At 39.6% G+C, this 18,725-nt stretch overlaps 1 protein-coding gene across 1 annotated transcript in view; it reads right to left on the bottom strand.

The window, feature by feature from the left end:
• Positions 1-3,883: 3,883 nt before the first annotated feature.
• Positions 3,884-18,725, bottom strand: part of vps39 (VPS39 subunit of HOPS complex) — an 18,559-nt gene continuing 3,717 nt past the window's right edge. The window contains exons 7-17 of the mRNA XM_079261695.1: positions 17,687-17,690; positions 17,206-17,292; positions 15,220-15,293; positions 14,839-15,055; positions 10,573-10,701; positions 10,090-10,192; positions 9,804-9,849; positions 8,610-8,759; positions 6,273-6,407; positions 5,799-5,890; positions 3,884-5,682 (exon numbers count right to left, since the gene is read on the bottom strand). Of these exons, the coding sequence (XP_079117821.1) occupies positions 5,601-5,682; positions 5,799-5,890; positions 6,273-6,407; positions 8,610-8,759; positions 9,804-9,849; positions 10,090-10,192; positions 10,573-10,701; positions 14,839-15,055; positions 15,220-15,293; positions 17,206-17,292; positions 17,687-17,690 (1,119 nt within the window). The 3' untranslated portion in view covers positions 3,884-5,600. The remainder of the gene's footprint in view (positions 5,683-5,798; positions 5,891-6,272; positions 6,408-8,609; positions 8,760-9,803; positions 9,850-10,089; positions 10,193-10,572; positions 10,702-14,838; positions 15,056-15,219; positions 15,294-17,205; positions 17,293-17,686; positions 17,691-18,725) is intronic.

The following is an 18,725-nucleotide window of genomic DNA, read 5'->3' as shown; positions in this document are numbered from 1 at the left end:
GAACGGAGACTTGTCAGACCAGCTGAGCCTGGTGTGAATTAACATGCAGCTTTACTGAATGTTGCTGGTGAGGAGGCCTGCATAGGTCAGACGCCGAAGCCTCAGGATCTTTCCTGCAACTTTAATTTCAACTCTTCTCCAATACACCTGAATCAAAGGAATGTCTTGTTCCCAGACCTCTGCAGAGCTGAATGACGTGTTGATTCAGGTGTCAGAAAAGGGATGCATCTAAAAGCTAGTAGCTCGACTGGCGCTGGACACTCCTGGCATTAATAAATGTTACAGACTCGCATCTAAAAAGAAGAAAAACAAACAAACAAAAGACTGTTAAACTCTTACCTTTTGAAAACATCATTTTAAAGGGTTACATTTTTTATTTTTTTTATTTTTTTTATTTTCTCTGTCATGTTTGTTATTATCGTTGTTAAATATTCACTTTAGTGCTGTTAGTTGGCTAGAAGAGATGATGGTCCCATGGCAACAGGCCATCTCAAGCTGCCAGACTGTCACTGCAGCTGGTTTTGGACTGATTTGTATTATTCTTTGTGCATTTTCCATTTTTCATCAAAGTCAGAAAACACAATAAGATGCGGAATGAAAGCATAAACAAAAAGAGTAAAATCACTCCTCACATCATCATCTTCTGGGTGTTTGCACAAATAAGGGTGAAAAAAAAAGAGGGCTGGGGGCCTTTTTTTTTTCTTCCTGCTAGCTGTGCAGGACACAAAGCTGGAAATGGACAGTCTGAAAGAGGATCAGCTCCTGCTTGCCATTCAGCTCCCAACTGGAACGTCTTTTCCATTTCCACAGTGGTGCACTGTTCCAGGACATTACAGCATCCTGGTAGTGTAATAACACACTCTCTCTCTCACACACACACACACATTCAGAAAGAATGAGAGCCATAATCATTCGCAACATGATGAATTATTCAGCGTTTCTCTCAGCCTCATGGACACTGAGGTTTTTTCAAGGTCCCGGGGGACCTTCACACAATCGCGTTGGAGCTCTCCGTGTGTTCCAGCAGATATGTTTAATAGCCAAACATGTTCAGATGGTTTTGGCTCCTGTTCCCACACTTACTGCTGTATCCCTGCCCAGACAGAGCTGTTCTGAGCCACCAGAGACCCTGATGTGAAAAGCAGTTGGCATATTTAACTGTGACTGTGTGAGAGGCACTGATTGAGTCAGGCTGTTGTTACTCCAGCTGGATCAGTTCGTGGTCGGACGCCCATTTGTCCATTTTTAGTGTGAGTGTTCCCTGGTTGCTCAGTGAGGATTATGGGCCACTGTGGGAAAGGTCACATGAGATAAAGATGCTGAACTTATTCTGTAGAACTACTTCTACATTTCTTTTTTTCTTTTGTTGTTAAATACCACAAGCTGTTTTAAGGCCTGACTCACACCATGATGATTATTCTACCGCCCATTACGTCCTGAAACAGAATCATATAAAAAATGAAAATAGCTGTATTTTCCATGTCACTTCACGTTTGAAGACTGCCAGTCGAACTGGAGAACAAATCCTTCACTAAAGTGTCTTTTCTTGAAGAAAAGTACTTTTCTAAGAGCAGATGTCTGCGAAAGAAGCAAGTGGAGACAGATTTATGTGCTAATCTTATGCAGGTTCACCTCCAAGTGGAGCTACTGAGGGTTTAGTTCTCCGGTTCACGTATCGCCTTCGCTCCCTCTCTGCTGGTGAGACAGATGGATTCTGACCAGATTCATGAGTTTGTATTTAAGAGAGTCCATCTTGCCAAGCTGCAAACCATGTTTGTAGCTGCAGTGCATTAAACTGAACCAATCAGCATCCCGCAGTGGTTTTGTACTGGTTCTGGGAGACAAACCATCGAGCACATCACTGCGTCAGTGTCTTCCAACACTTCTCTCACCAAGCCACTATTTTTTCGTACTACTCAGGTTCTCATTGCACTGAAACAAGTTTGCAGTCTCTTGCTTCACTTTAGATTTTATATTTTACAGTCTTTATAAGTTTGGCAGCTTTTTCAATTCTACAGTTTTTTTTATTTACTCTTTTCCAGCCTTTTCTGGAACTATTAATAACAGATGTGTGCAGGAAATGTAACTGGGAAAATGGTGAAACATGAATGTTTTCATTGTGTCACATCAGTTTTAATGAAACTTTTAAATGAATGAAATTTGAAGAGGCTTTTTGTTTGCATGCAGTTCTGCAGCTCGGCCGATGTATTTTCAGTCCCTTTTTATGTTACATTACATTTTCATGACTTCCTGCGCTGTCAGGGAATTTCAGCGAACAAGCAGGGAATTCATGTAAAATTTTACTGAAATTAAATTTTTTTCATGATTCTTGAATTATTTTCTAAAATAAAACTTAAAGTCTGTAATTAGTTTGAAGAGTTATCTGATAGAAAAAGCCACTGTTGTCCCTCGCACCCCCAGGGCCCGTGAGTCATGGGCTTCTTGGCCATCAGGAGCCACAACAAATGGTGGTCCTTGTAGTGGGCTGACTGGGATTTATGCTCCGGAGTGGCAGCTCGTCTCTCAGGAATTGTGGGCTCTCTGATCTACTTCTGATCTTTGCAGGGGTTTTGTCACAACTCCACATTAATCAGCGATCATTAGTCAATCCTGACATTTTGCTCCCAACATGATTAACCTGCTGCAGCCACTGTGTTGTCCTCTGGGTTCAATCATCAATATATCAGTTATGTTCATGTTTTCTTTTTCATTATTTTTTTTTTCCCGTTCATCTTTTTATAGGTGCTCCCAGTTCATGAAAATGAACCAGAAAGAAGCTCCTGGTCTGAGAGAAAAGTTCATCTGATGGTGAGTTGGATGGGCGTGCTGCTTGGCTGTCTGGGAGAACCCCCCTCCCATTTTGTGTGTTGTCTATTGTCAGAATTTGTGCTTATGTTTAGAGGTGTGCTTTTTGTTGCATCTTTATCATTACCCCTACAGCTGAAGTGTAGAGATACTTTTTTTCCCCAACACCCACCAATCCTTCCTCATGTCATCTTTTCCTCATTTATAAGGCGGCGCCGGTAAAACTGGGTGCGAGGCCTAAGCTTCAGTTCGGTTCTGTAAACCCGTCATGAATGTTAAATGTCTGTATGTCAAACCTTGTAAGAACTGGATTGAACCTTGAACTTCCCCTCGAGGATGAATAAAGCATCTTTGATTGATTGATTGATTGAAGCTTTATCAGCTTAAGAGAGAGCAGCTGAGAATATGGAGTCATTCCACATGAGCAGACAACAGCGGAAGTCACTCCTGTCAGCCAGGAACAGGAGGCCGAGGCTGCAACTGATGCAGACTCACCAAACTGGAAAAAGAAGACTGATAAACAAGCATTAGGGTGTGGTGGAACAGGAGTTTCTCATCATGGAATGTGCAGCAACTTTTATATCAATATGGAGCAAAATATCTGAGGAATGTTTGTAACACCTTGTTGAATCCAAGTAATGAAAAATTAAGACAATTCTGAAGGTAACTAGCAAGGTGGACCTAATAAGGTGGCCAGTAAATGGATATCATCCATCATTATCCAAACAAAACTGTTTTAACAATGTTAATATTTGTACAACTTCAAGTTTGAAACGCTTTTTCTGCTGCAACAACATTAACGTTTACATACAGTAGCTTCTGTAACACTAGCTTTGCATGACAGCATGCCGTTTATCCGCTTAAAAATCAGCAAACAAACAAAACAAATCAAACAATCAGCAGCTCTGCTTGGATCTGCTGATATTTACCATTTCCACATTTTAAATGTAATGTTATACTGGGAAATAATAAGACTATCAACACAGTTTCACTAAACAAAGACTGCTGCACTAAAACTCACCCAAAAAAACAAAAAATAAAAAAAAAAACCCGACACAAATATTCAATACATGTATTTAATTAATAAACCGCAGAGTCCTGATTCTTGAAGAAACCCCCAGACAGTAAACAGACACACTTCAGAACAATATTGCCATTAAATGCACAGCTATTGATCAAACCTCTCATGTCATTCACAATAAATCCAGTTTTTGTCATACGAACATGATACAACCATCCACCTCTAAAGTGCTTTACTTCTGTGACCCATCTCCAGCAGACCAGGTGGCTTTTTAAATAAAGGGGAAAGAAGCTGTTAAATATGCTCATAATGAAGTCAATGAAACACTTTAAATTACCCAGTGTGACCAGTAACAATCAGTGGGAGCTGCTGACTCATCATTAGTGCTTGTGCAGATCAGAAGCATCAATCTGCATTTTATTTACACGATTCATCATAAAGTTGCGAGCCACAGTGACGTCTCCGTGCTACTTGTTAGATCAGAACATGAACATATTCAGTTTAAAGTCATCAACAGCAAAGTAATGCGATCGTTCACTTCTGACAAACTGGCTAAGTTTGTCCATTATGCCTGGAAAATGTTTGTCACTATGGTAACTTAAAAGATGAACCAGCTGCAACGTCGTCACAGCGGATTCGTTCCTTTAAGAGACGAATTAGTAAACAAGTCAAATCAGCGTCAAAGAGAGAAAAATAATCAAGGCTCAAGACAAAAGTTTGGGATTTACTGCTCTCCCAGTACCATTAGGAAGTTAATGGGCTCATTTTAAAACTTTATTCTAATAATTAGATATTAATGAAAAAACTCTCTCTCTCACACACACACACACACACTTTTGAAAAGCATTTAAGTCGTGGATGCAGTCTGTTAACAGTACATCCGCCGCGGTCGTCTTCCATTTGGAAGATGGGGGGTGCAATCTCCAGTTCCTCCGCATGTAAGTGTCTTTGGATAAGACAGTAGACCCCCCCCACTGGCCCCGATATGCTCATCAGTGTGATTGCAGAGAAGAAAATACTGAATATAGAGTGCAAATATAGCATCAGAAGCACTGATTGAGTGTTTGTGTTAATAGCTGACACTGTAAAGCACTTTGCAGAACCTACCACAGTAGATAAAGCAACACGTAACTGTGGACCATTTACCATTTAAACCAGTGACAAGGACAAGAACGTAGCTACGATGGATGTTAGCTGGAGGCGTCGCATCAGAGGTTTATGCAGAACATGCTGTGGGACAAGAAGCTGCTCCGCAGAGCCATCGTGTTCAGACAGGCGACTGCAGCGGGAATACAATCTTTATAGTCACAGAAGGCGTTTAACAGTACTCCTCCAGTCAGTACGGCACATCGAGCTGCGTTTAGAGACATACACAGTGTTTATGGAAGAGAGGGAGACTAAAGAAAAAAAGAAAAAAGAAAATGACTTCCAATGCTTGTATTGCTCTGATGAGAGTGAACAGCTCTCATCTTCTTCTGGACTGTAAGGCAGCAAATCCCTTCAAATACGACAGTAAAACATGCTTTTCTTCCTTCTCCTTCTCCTCCCCCTCCTGCAGATCTATGTCAGGCTCTCCTCCTGCTTGTTCATGCAACTCAGTCTGAGTTTGTTCTGCATGTTGAAAATGACATTAAGACACGTCGCTCTGTGAGGCGCTTTGCCTCCGATACTGAGCGCTGTCGCACTTCACACGCTTCTACTTCATAGATGTCCAATCAGAGAAGTCCGCGAGGAGGAGGGGAAACTTCTTATCAGCCAGCGAGAGTGGAAGCTTTTACTGCTCAGTGGGACACACGCTGCGATCCCTGCAGCAGAAGTAATGCACCACCACGCCGTTGGGATACCTGGCGAACGCACTGGTAGACAAAACACACAGAATGTTAATATCGCTGCATCACAACAAGATTTCTGTGGATTTAAGAGAGAAAACAGTTGTTTTCATGCATAGTGGAAAAGTTTTCCAGACTGTTACCTGTTTCCGATTTTCTTCTTACAAACTCTGCAGGTCTTTTCTTCGGTAATGATGCATTTGACCTGCTGGTGAAAGATCCGCTCTTCCTGCACCTAAAAACACAGGAAATCAGCTTCAGTATCATGTTTCTGTGAGACAGATTACAAAGATAAAAATCCCCTCAATCCTTAGTCCTACTCAAATATTCATGAGGACTTTGAGATGGAAACCTCCTGTCAACCTTTATTTGCCACACTTCAGTGTTTTCTGCGTCACATCACATTTAAATCAGACGCCGTCAGCTCCCCTCTGGAGGGGATTCAGTCTAAAAATACTCCACTTTGATTCTCAGAAATTTATCAAACCCAAATTTATTCACGTAATTTTTCTGAAAAAGTTCTTCATAAACAAGAGGAATATGAAATTTTCCTTTACATTTCCCTGAACGTTTACTGAATGTATTTAGTGGCCGCTTCATGGTTTGTCGGGACTCACTCTGAGGAACTCGGCCTGCAGCAGACTCTTCAGCACCTGGTTGCAGCGTTTCCTCTGAGCCTTCTCCTCCAGAACGCTCTCCAGGAAGACGCGGATCTCTCGGATCTGAGTGTTAGCTGGAAGCAGATTGATGGCCTAGGAAGGAAAAAACGGGTGAAACACTGCTCGTCAAACAATAAGAAGGATTTCTTTGAAATATTCGCTGCAGCTTCATAATAAAAAGTAATTCTGTGGACTGCTGGGGAAAATGTTTGCTGAAAGTGTCTTTATGTTGCAGTGAACTGAGCTCAGAGAGAGCGATGGTAAAACTTATCACAGAGTTGTCTTGTCTGAATATGATATTAAAAAGTCAGAATATAAAAAGGACATTTTGCTTTAACTTAACTTTATTTACTAAAGTTCTCATCTCGAAAGCTGATTTTTAAATTAATAATCTTGCTTCAGAAGTGAAGCTGAAATAGAGAAATTTAAACAAGCAGGGAATAAAACAACATTTAGACATTCTCTTTCTTTAAAAAAATTCTGCAAAAGTAGAAAATCTTCATAAGCAGAAACAAACAATGTAAACAAATGTGAAAGCTTGTAGCTCTCAGGCAGAACAACAGTTGTGTAACATCCAAAAGTCCCGTACTTTATAATTAGACTTAAAGCATGAAATGGAGTCTGACATTCAGCCATCCCTGCCATTACGTTCCTATGTGAAAGCAAAATAAATAAACTGCAAAAGCGTTTTGCACAACAACATCCAACATGTGAGTCAAAAGCTGATTAAATATATTAAAATACAGAAAACTACCATGTGGTAAAAAAAAACAAAACTGTGGAGTTAGGCTGTTAAACTGATTTTTATTGTATTTACGGATCTTTGGAGAAGGTCTGGTCAAACTTTCCATCAGCTAAAACAGTCTTACATGATGGATACAGAACTGACTCCTGAAAGGCTGAACTGTCAGACGACGCTGAAGGAAACCAGTAACAGTGGTGACATTCAGACACTGTCTGTGCTTCTGGAGCTTCAACGCTTGTGTGAGTTGTTTTCCTGGAAAACAAAGCCGAGCTGATTTATCTTCCAGTCTTAAAGGTAGACTATGTAAGATTTTCAATATTTAAAAAAAATTTAACAAAAATATAACTACAATCATAATTAGATAGTTTTTTTTAAACATGTAGGTTCCAGTCTGTCCATATTTGATGTATTATTAAATTACAAGTTTAATTAATGACAAAGACCCTTCTTAAATGTTTGCCTACCAGTTAAAAAAAGTGCTTTTTGTCATTTGTCAGTAATTAAACTTGTAATTTAATAATGCATCAAATATTGACAGACTGGAACCTACATGTTTAAAAACCTTTCTAATTATGATTGTAGTTATTTTATGAGTTTTTTTGTTTTTTTTTTAAATATTGAAAATCTTACATACTCCACCTTTAAAGTGATATTCATGATGCGCTTTGGTTGAAACATGAAAGTTTAACAAAACTGGTGCCCTGTTAGTTTTAAATGCAAAGCGTTTAAATTCATTTAACTTTTTTCCATTTTTCCAAAGGAATAAAAAGAGAGGACTGTCAGAGATGTTCACAATGTAATGTGGACAAGTGTCGAGTGGAGTCAGCACGCTGATGGAGACTTTTATTCATACGGGAGGCAGCTTGAAAACCCCATCCAGTACAATCCCTCCTCATCTTTCTTCTTCAACCTCCTCCTCTTTTGTCCCCTTTTGTTTAACTTTACCTCAGCGAGCAGTTTGTGAGGATCTTTAAAGAACGGACAATATCTGAGCATGAATTCATTAAATCTGATTTCTCTTAAAAACTAGAACTGTTGTCTCCCTCTTTTGGCAGCACAAGTGACTGCAGTTAAACACATGCGAACTAACAACGCAATGCTTCAACATGAAATATATCAATCATTTTTAAACAGAGTTTTTGATCTCTAAATCCTCTTTTGAATGAGTTGTTTTCTTCTTTATTTTTTATTGCATAAAAAAACCTTGTTTTAAATCACAGGCTCAACCATCCACCAAGGGTAGCCTATTACGTCTCCATGGCAACAGCTGCTCCCCCTCCTTATCTTCCACAAGGAAGATGTAATTATGTTAAAACATGTAATACTATTAAAGATACAAAGATCCAATGATTCTGGCATCGTTATGAGCCCCGTCATCACTTTAAATCTTTTAATGTCTATAAATAAACATTCTGGACTTTAGCTTTAACACAGTAAATGTCAAATGCTACACGAGGAAAGAGAAACATCTTTTATAAATTCTACTTCAACACATTGTTCTTAGCTCCCCTGAGTGAGAAACACACACTTGCAGCTCTATTATAGCTTACCTTGGTGGTGTTCAGCTTGCTGTGGTGCAGCTCCAGGACCTGCAGGGCAGCCTGGAGGTTAGCCTGAGGCTCAGAAAGCTCCATCTTGATGGGCCCCAGGCAGTGGACGTCAGGAGGTGACAGGTACATTCGCAGCAGAGAAAGATACACCTGCAGGGCAAAAGAAATTACAGCTGTCCATTCTGCCCATGGTTCAAGATTTCATCTCCAGAGACTTTTTATACAGAACAGCGAAGGATTAATCACAAAGACACAGTCGGGATTTTAACCACATATTCCAACCATAGACTGAGTATAAAAAGATGGACGGAGAGTCCGTGACGTCACCCATAGGTTTCTGAATTGAAGCTCGGTGGGCGGTTCCTACCATCGCCATCTTATCAGGGGCATTCGTGCCCTTTTGCCATGGAAATACAAATATGGGCAAAGAAGGGGAGCTGAGAGGGGGGCTGTGAGCGTCATGGTGGATGATTGACATCGAGCGAACTCTGAGCTTTCTGTAGCTAAGAGCTAACCCGGAGATAACAGGAGCTAACCAGCTAACGGAGGTAAGTGGGCTAAAGCTAAGTCACGTTGTTAACCGGCTAAAAACCGCGGTTGTTCTACGTTCTTCTGACTTGGAGCGGGAGATCGGGTACCTGCCAATCAAAAGGACACAACCCTAAATATGCCGAACTTCAAGATTAAATTACTTTTAAACGGGTGAGTTAGAAATAAAATCACTCCCCCCACAGTTGTCATGAAGGTAAACCTGACCTATTAAACCTAAAATGGATTTTTGAACCAGGCTGTAAACATGTTTATTCCTGCTGTAAACATGTTTATTTCTGCTGTAAACATGTTTATTTCTGCTGTAAACATGTTTATTCCTGCTGTGAAGTTGGTCTTTTTAACATGGGAGTCTATGGGGATTTGCTCAGTTTTGCTGCCCCTAGTGGATGAAGGGGGAACTGCAGTTTTATGCACTTCCACATCGGCACTTTATACCGCCGAAGGTTGCCGCTCGATTCCAACACAGGCAAAAGCAAGATCCTCTACAAGATAAATATGATTTCACGTGTTTAAAGAAAAGATATGACCGACCACTCCGCCACCCAAAATAAAAAAAAAAAAGAATAAATTAATGCATAGAGCAATAATAAACTCTAAGACACAAAAAGGTACATAAATTTTGACTAAAAAGAAAAAACTTACATCTTTATTTCCTTCAACTGAACTGTCGTAATGCCGGTTACAGTATCTGCAAACAAAAACACACAAAAACATGTGCAAATACAAAACATTTACTTAGTAAATGCAAAGTAAGTGATGAGTAATAACCTCATGCTCATCACTTTGCAGGTAAGAATAACGGTGGAAATAGATTAATAAATTAGTAAGCCTTCTAATAAATCTGAGAACTACAGAAAACAGTCTGATTAGTTTGCATGTGGTTATTTGGCACAGCTACGACAGGACTGGTGTTATTTGGTGAACTCACTCTTCAGCCATGTGGGTGTCTTTCAGGATGTGAACATAGATGAAGAGCGCCTGCTCGTGTTTACCCATTCGGCCCAGAAGCAGCGCCCGTTCCTCCAGCAAACCTTAGCGATGGAAAACAAGGTCAAAGATGCAAGCAACATCCTGCAAGCTCAATATGTACTTCTCCAGGGGAGAAAAGCCCTTTCCTCTTCAACTAACTAAAACACATGGATGTGTGTCTGGCATCTAAGTTGTTTTTTTTTTTTTTTGTTTGTTTTTTTTTTTAAAGAAGACATATTTTCCTTTCATACATAGGATAGTTAAATAAAACAGTGGTTTGTTTCCTCTCTCTCTTACTCTTCCAGCTGTGACTCAGCATCTACAGCACAGAATCTCCTGCTGTGAAGCGCATGTTTGAAAAAGTTCAGATCAAACTGTGTTCACACTCAGAAAAGCTTCAGCGTTTGTGTGAAAACAGTCGCAGCAAAGAATCATTTCCTACCATCAAAGGGGAAGTTGCTGATGAGTCTGGCAGGTTCATAGCTGGTAGAAATATCCAGAAAAGACAGAAGTTTGTTCCTGAACTCGCCTAGTTCACCTTTCTCCTGCCCGGCAGGAAGAGCAGGAACCCCTAAAGCAAAAAAAATTTTGTTATCCATGAGTAGAAATTTAAGTCTTTCTTCTTAAAAGTCAACATTAGCTGTAGTTTTTTTTAATTCTATGAAAGCAAATTAAAACTTAAGTAGCTGAAGATAAAACATCAGCAAACCCAGCAATTTATACTTTATGAGGGATAATTTTAACAATTTTTAAACAATATTTTGTTGATTTATTATTGAAGATAACCCAAATCAACCAGTAGACCTATTCCGTTTTAGCAGTTTTTAATTTCTCACAATTACATAGCCTGTGTCAGATGTGTCCACTATGAGATGCTGATATCTGTGCTAAAAGTAAAAAGATCATTTAGTCTCACTGTTGAGAATAATCTTCTAAATAAATCATAACATCCATGAATTCAATAAAATGGTTTTAACAGGGTCATTTTTTAATTGTCATTCTGACACAAAACTCACAGGCTTTGACTCTTTAGAGCCACTGTGATCAAAATTAAGAACACAGACGAAAAATGGTGCATATGCATAATTATTTCTATTATTCTGATATTTTCTTTAAGTGGAAACAACATTTTAGGAGCCTGAAATCAAACTTTTTGAAATATCATGTGCATTCAAAATCCATTTCTGTCAGTACTGTGGTGGAGGGGGGGCCGTCAGTGAGCTTTTTTAAAAAAAAATTTTTATGCACCATTTCATTCATGAAACATGTCTGAGAAACACCACAGTGCAGATGTAAGGTTGTTGTTACATTAACTTTGGTTTAATGAAAGAGAAGATTCCTGCACATTATTCATGGCTGGATTGCATCATTTGTGGCGAGAAGCTCATAAAGACACAATTTGGTTTTAAACAAAGGCAGGGTATTAATTTATGTATCTTGGCACTAAAGGAAATTTTAGATAAATATAATAGACAATGTTGCACAATGTTCGTGTTTCATTGATGCCTGTAAAGCATTTGATCGTGTTAATAAAGAGAAACTGTTTTTGAAGTTGACTAGAAGTGGGGTTCCAGGGTTTTAAAGAGGATTTTGGTATACTGGTACTCGCATCAGACATTCACAGTGAAAGGGGGGAATGTAACATCTATTCAATTCCATGTGAATAATGGTGTTCACCTGGGTGGAATTTTATTTCCCTGTCTTTTTAGTATGTATATGAATGACTTCTCTTTTATTTTAAATGCATGTGGTACAGGTTGTAAAGTTGGTGATACGTAAATCAGCTAATGTAGGCTGATGATTTGGTCTCTTTTAGCCCTTATAGTGCAGGTCAACAGCTCTTAAGAATCTGTACATAGCACAGCACTCACTTTGATATTAAATATAATGCAAAAAAGTAAGATTGTGATTGTCAGAAGACTTATCTGCCTGGCACTGTACTTATTGTGTTCAGTGAGGTTACATACTTGGGCCATGTTATTGCAAATGTCTGATGATGAAGATATTTACAGGAAGCGGCTGTACGCTCAAGCTAATGTCATAAGTTTAGCATGTGTTCTGTATGAGTGAAGATCTCACTTTTAAAAGCGTACTGCACGTTTTTTTTATTGACAATCTGTGGCGTTGATATAAACAAGGGAGCTTGAGAAAACTCACGGTGGCTTATAATGACAGTTTGACGCTGCTGTTGAGAATGTCAAAAGTTGCAGTGCGAGCCAAACGTTTGTCAATGTCGCGGTACCAACCTGCTCAGCTGTCTTGCACAACCTGATGCAAACATTTATGTGTAGGGCGTCTGAGTCAGAAAACCCTGGTTAACCATGGATAACCCTGTACACAGGGCTGCAAGGTTCTCTTCCTGATTGTGGAACCACCGGCGAACCTCTATATGTTAGACACTGACCACTGAGGAGTGCTTTGTGCTATTTTTTGTTTTTGTATTTTAGTATTGTATTAATAAAGTGATATGGATCATTTTGGGTCTGAAATAAATAAATAAAAATAAATAAAAAAAGCTTGACAGTGAAGGCATAAAGCCGTGCATGGTTTCAGCACAGGGTGGGTGGGTAAGGTGGGGTTCCTTGGCATGCTGCATGTAGGGGGTTCTCAAGGAAAATAAGTTTTTAACTGGTGGTCGAGACCATCAGTGTGGATGAAGTAAAGTCCTCCATTACTCAGCTAAATAGTCAATAAATGTTTTGCTTTTTCTACGATATGTGGAAAAAAAAAAAAACTTGGTTATATTTTTATTTACTTAATTTTACAAAATTGTTTGGGGAGAGGAACGGTGACCTTTCCAGGATGTACACAGCCTCTTGTCCTGTCCTGATTGCTGGGAAAGGCTCCAACTTTCCCACAACCCTGAATAGGACTAAGCCAGGGTTGCCCAAAGTCTGCCCTTAAGGGCCGTTTTCCTGCAGGTTTTTGATGTATTCCTGCTCCAACACACCTGGCTTCCATTAAATTGATCCAACAGCCAATGAGGTTCTGCACAATGACTAATTAGTTTGAGTCAGGTGTGTTGGAACAGGGATACATGGAAAACCTGCAGGATTGTGGCCCTCAAGGACCAGAGCTGGGCACCCCTGGACTAAGTGGTATCGAGGGTCATGAATGAACACACATCAAGCCCCACCATTTGTTTTCATTTTCATTTTAAAGCAAAAACAAAATAAATAAACATTACAATAACAATAGGGCCCTGCCATACTTCGTATGGCTCGGACCCTAATTAAAGCCGCAAGCGGCATCCATCGGGTCCTCGCCTCATGCCGAACCCTCCACCCGAACTCGCCACAAAGCTTCCGGGTGGATGTGAAGACAATGGTACGAATCCCGCACTTGTTTGTTTAAAAACAATGCACATACAGTGCTAAATGGGCGTAAACACCAAGATGGCGGACACCCCGTTGCCATGGTAACAGGTGGTCAATGCACTTTTTTTACTCGCCTTGGGCTGTTACACGCGTTCCGAATTTCGTAGCCCTAGGTCAAAGTAGAAGATGGGACCCCTAGGGCCCCCCCCAAAAAAATGCCCCCCCACTCCCCACAATACATGTTTCAGTGTGTTCAGGACCTACCAAATATGAATGCTGACAGTTTTCGTGCAGATCGGATTTATTTCTGCAGAGATATGAGTGAACCGTGTTTCATGGCGAGCATGCTTTTTTCCATGAGTTGCCACGGTAACATGCTTTCTCCTATTGGAAAGATTTCACTAACTTTTGCTCCCCATCTTGTCACGAAGCTTCCTGCTGAGTATGGAGTCAATTGCATGAAAACCCTCAGACTAGTTCGTTGAAATACAATGCGCTTAAAGTGATAAAAAGGCCATGAACGCTAAGATGGCAGACACCCCTTTGCCATGGTAACAAGTGGTTAATTGAGTTTTTTGTTTGTCTAGAGTTCATACACATGTGTGCCGAATTTCGTAGCCCTAGTTTAAAGTAGACGATCGGGCCCCTAGGGCCCCCCCCCAAAATGTGCCCCCCCCCCCGATACATATTCCAATGCGTTAAGGACCTATCAAATATGAATTATTTTAATTTTGGTGCAGATCGGATGTATTTCTGCGAAGATATGAGCGAACCGTGTTTCATGGCGATAAGGCTTTTTTCCATGAGTTGCCACGGTAACACGCTTTCTCCTATCAGAAAGATTTCACTAACTTTTGGTCCCCATCTTGTCACGAAGCTTCCTGCTAAGTATGGAGTAAATTGCATGAAAACCCTCAGACTAGTCTGTTCAAATACGATGCACTTAAAGTGATAAAAACGGCATAAACGCCAAGATGGCGGACAGCCTGTTTCCATGACAACAGGTTTATGATTGACTTTTTTGGTCATCTTGAGGTGATAGACATGTGTGCCAAATTTCTTCGTCCTACGTCAAAGTAAACTTTTTTGACCCCATTCTAGAGGCCATTTTTGGCGTTTCTAGGGCGCGCTGTCGAGGCATTTTTGCATTGGCGTGCGTGAAGACCCAAGAATATCGCTATTTTCTCCGGGCTTGAGGTGTGTACCAAGTTTCGCAACTTTTCACGCAGGCTAAGGTGGTCAAAAATGGCCAAGTTGTGCTGAGAAGAAAATATAGAAGAAGAATAAACATTTGGAAAACAATAGGGCCTTGCCATACTTCGTATGGCTCGGACCCTAATTAACTTCCAGTGTTCGTGTGTGGAGTAAAGCGAGTTTTCTCCTGATCATACCTTCTGGCAGTGAGTTGAGGTACTGTTTCATGAGGCCTTGCACCCTGCCCAGGTAGAGCTGAATGAGCACGTTGTGAAACTCGGGGCCCTTCTCATCCCACACATAAATAATATGCTCCAGATACGGGATGGCAAGCTCTTCAAAGCCTTCCTTCAGGAACTGCAGCACTTTGTCTCTGGGCAAAGTCTCCACCTCGGTCAAGTCTTCAGTGAAGATCTGGAAAGATGACATTTTTCTTTTGTTTGCCATATTTGTGTTTTTAGGAGCATTTATGCATAAAATCCACTGACAAACATTTTAAAACTATGTGTTAAGACAAGCATCCACAGGGAATAAATAAACTTTTAGGATGGTCATTTATTCTAAATGTTTGTGCCCACCTTCAAGCCATCTTCAGGACAAATCTTCAGCACCCAGGGGGAAAACTCAAAAATAATCCCCAGATTCTCCACTCCTGTGTGGGTTAGAGGATCAGACAGGTAAGAAAGTTTAACAGTTGAGGATAACTAGTAATACTGAAAACCAAGATGAAGCTGAGAATCAGGTTTAACATTGTTAAGGTTGCACATGGACCACTCAAACATTAATAAGAGATTAAAGTCAAAGCTGCAACTCATTAATATGTTATAAAAAAAATATCATGCAATCAGAATTCATTAAAGTAGTGAAAAAAAGAAAATAAACAGTCGGGGGGAAAAACTCCAAAACAAATAAATAAATAAACATAAATTCTTACAACTGCTTAATCAGCTTTTTCATTGCACACAATATAAAGTCTTTTTTTTCTTAGTAAGTTCAGCTTTATGTTCACTCTGAGCTCAGAGAAGTCTCCACCACCTCTGGACACAATCAAACTGTGTACTAATGTCACACAAATCAGCATGAAACATCTTTTCTGGAGGAGATTGACACAGTTTGCTCCAGAGCAACAATAGAAAAGATCAGAACAACTACTATAAGTCACCAGATCAAAAGGAAAGCATGATAATGCAAACCCACACTTCAGCACACAAGAGAAAAAAACAAGCAAAAAAAAAAAAACATGAGGGTATGGTGACTAGACAGGCCCGCCTGCAGTCCTGGCTTGTCTTTAATAAAAAAAATTGTGTTCAGAAGAAGAAGAAAGTAACTGAAGTGCTTCCCCGCTTCATGTCCTCAGTGCTGAATGTTCTGGTGTTGTCAGAGGAAAACCAACAATTTCTGACAACTTTCGTTGCACCAATTCAACATGTTAACAAAACCAGAGTAAGAGTCAAGTACAAGACAAGATTTGCTTTCACAAACGGTACAAAGTAGGGCTGTGACAACATGCTTCTGTTCCGATTCGATTCCGATTTCTTGGGTGCCAATTCGATTTAAAATTTCTCACGATTCCTTAATACTGCTGATTTTTGTAGATTAAAAACTACAAAAAAAATAAATACACAAAACCTGTTTTGCTCGTCATTTTTCTTGATACCAATTAGGAATAAACACAGTCGCCGGACCATCATTCTGCTGCTATAATGCCCAAGAAGACAAGTTAAAAGATCAATAAAAATAAAAATGACAAAAAAATTTATAATAAATTATTTTTATTTATTAAAAAAAAAAAAATCATTTTAAAATTGTGAAGCAAAAAATCCCGATATTCGATTTTTCGATTCAATTTTCCCACCTCTAGTACAAAGTATGATTTTTGAAATCACTCTTAGAAAACTCATTGCACTAGCTGCAGTGAAAATGAGAGTTCACAAACAACAGTGCTGAAGCATCCGCCTCCAGAAATGCAGACATTCCTCTGCCTTTAATGATAATTATCTCAATAACTCAGAAAAACAAAGAATTATCCGCATTGGGAAAAAAAAAACAGAACTAAATTTCCATACCAAACCGTTTGACTTCCTGTTGTACAAAAGTCAAACACATAATACAGAAAAACAAGAAGCCAATGAATTAATAACAAAATAAAGTAACAAGTTCTGCAAAACAACCTAAATACTTAATAAAAAAAAAAAACAAAGTGTGTCTATATTTTTAAAAAACAAAATGATTAAAACAGAAAATAAAACTGTAGGCATTAAAAAGTACAAAAAGACAAAGACTCATTTTACTAAGCCATTTTTAGTAATTAAATCACTATGTCAGAAACTTGACACTAATGCACTCCAGAAAAACACATTAACCACTTTAAATGCCAAGCTGCCATTAAGTTCAGGACAAACAAAGACTGCAGACTATGTTTTTCATCCAACATCAACAACCAGTCAGTGCAAAGGTTTCCTCAGAAGCTTTCCCTCAATTACCCCAACAAATGAGACATGTCATGCAGAAAGACGGTCAACACGCCGAGTCAAAATAGGGTGAAGCAGGCTGTCGTTTCCTACCCAGTCTTTGCAGGTACTGCACTGTTCGCTCATGGCCCTTCAGTGGAGAGTTGGCTTTGGTGGACTGGTCCAGCAGCACCTGCAGAGCTGCAACACAGCAAATGTGACAAAGGAGGTGAGAAACAGAGTACGAGCAAATGTGAAATTAGTCTCATAGCAGGATGTCATGTTCTCTGGTGTGCAATGAATTGCATAATTTCTCCATCAACAGAGACTGGAATAAACATATGTTCTGTGTTAATTGGTGGCTGGTAACAGCTGGTTTGAATTGGCAGATGGAGAGAGAGCGAGAAAGACAGACTTCAGCAGCAGGACATCGCAAGTACAAATCGCAGTAGGCCAATTAAATCCAGCCGCGCTCACAGTGAGAGCGGCCCAGAATGTGCCGAAACCAAAAAATACCCGGACAGCTCTGATTTACGAGGAGGATGAATCAACTATGTGCAGGAAACCTCCACTAGGATAAACTGTGGTGCCTCACAGAGCTGAAGCACGAGCCCAAGAGCACAACTTTGCAAAACAAGCACATGACCGGAGCCCCTTAAAGTTCAACACAGCTCACATCAGCTGACAGCCAAGCTTGTCTTTGAATGGGGAAATAATGAGACATCTGAGAAAGGCACGGCAAATCAGGCATTATGTAGTATAACATTCAAATACTAGTCATCCAATTTAACAGGATGACTTGTAAAGAGATGTTTCAGTATGCATCTGGCCAACATTTCTTCTACTAGCTGCTTGTTGATTAAAATCTGAGTCCAAAAGACATGTTTATTTTCAACTTAGATGCTAAACAAAAACCCAACATGTAAGAGTGACAATGACACAGATGTGACTAGAGCACACTTTAAAATGAAAAAAAAGAATTGACAGTGATGAGACTATTCTGATAATTGTACTTCAGTCAGGCAGAAAACTGTGTGAACTGCAAAAGTTTTACTTCATCCAAAACATATTCACCTTTTCTTCCAAACCAAAGCCAGGACCCCCCCCCCCCCCAAGTTGTAAATGATCCTGAAATGCTGGGTGGAAACCTTAAAAGATTCACAGATTTTTGTTTGAGGAAAAATAAAAGCTACTGAACATGAAGCAACATATGGTGATCACATTAAGGTTGCATCAATCAATTTTTTTTTAAAATTATTATTAATAAACCATCACACCTTGTTAATGAAATGTGTGTATCTGTTAGGTGCATTTGATTTAATAATTGTGGCTGTGATTATTTCCTAGCCATGAAAACTGGAAAAAAAAAAAGTGTGTTAGTTTAGGAAGTCTCAACTTTCACTGCATTTTCACCATGTGAGGTATTTTGTTACGTTGGGATTGTTGACTACAAGATTTAGACAACAGCCTTTCATTACAAAAACTTTTTTTTTAACTAATAGGCAACCATTAGGCCTTCTGAGAACACTTACATGATTGGTTGTAAATTTGAGGTAGGCATGGTTCATGAAGAAAGTTGCATTTTCGCAGATGCAAAAGGTTCAACAAGATTAAATGTGTATTTATATATATAT

The sequence above is a fragment of the Telmatherina bonti genome, assembly GCF_933228915.1.
Source record: "Telmatherina bonti genome assembly, chromosome: 22".
NCBI lineage: Eukaryota > Metazoa > Chordata > Actinopteri > Atheriniformes > Telmatherinidae > Telmatherina > Telmatherina bonti.
Note: the sequence above shows the minus strand (reverse complement) of the source record. Positions and strands in the feature narration are given on the sequence as shown.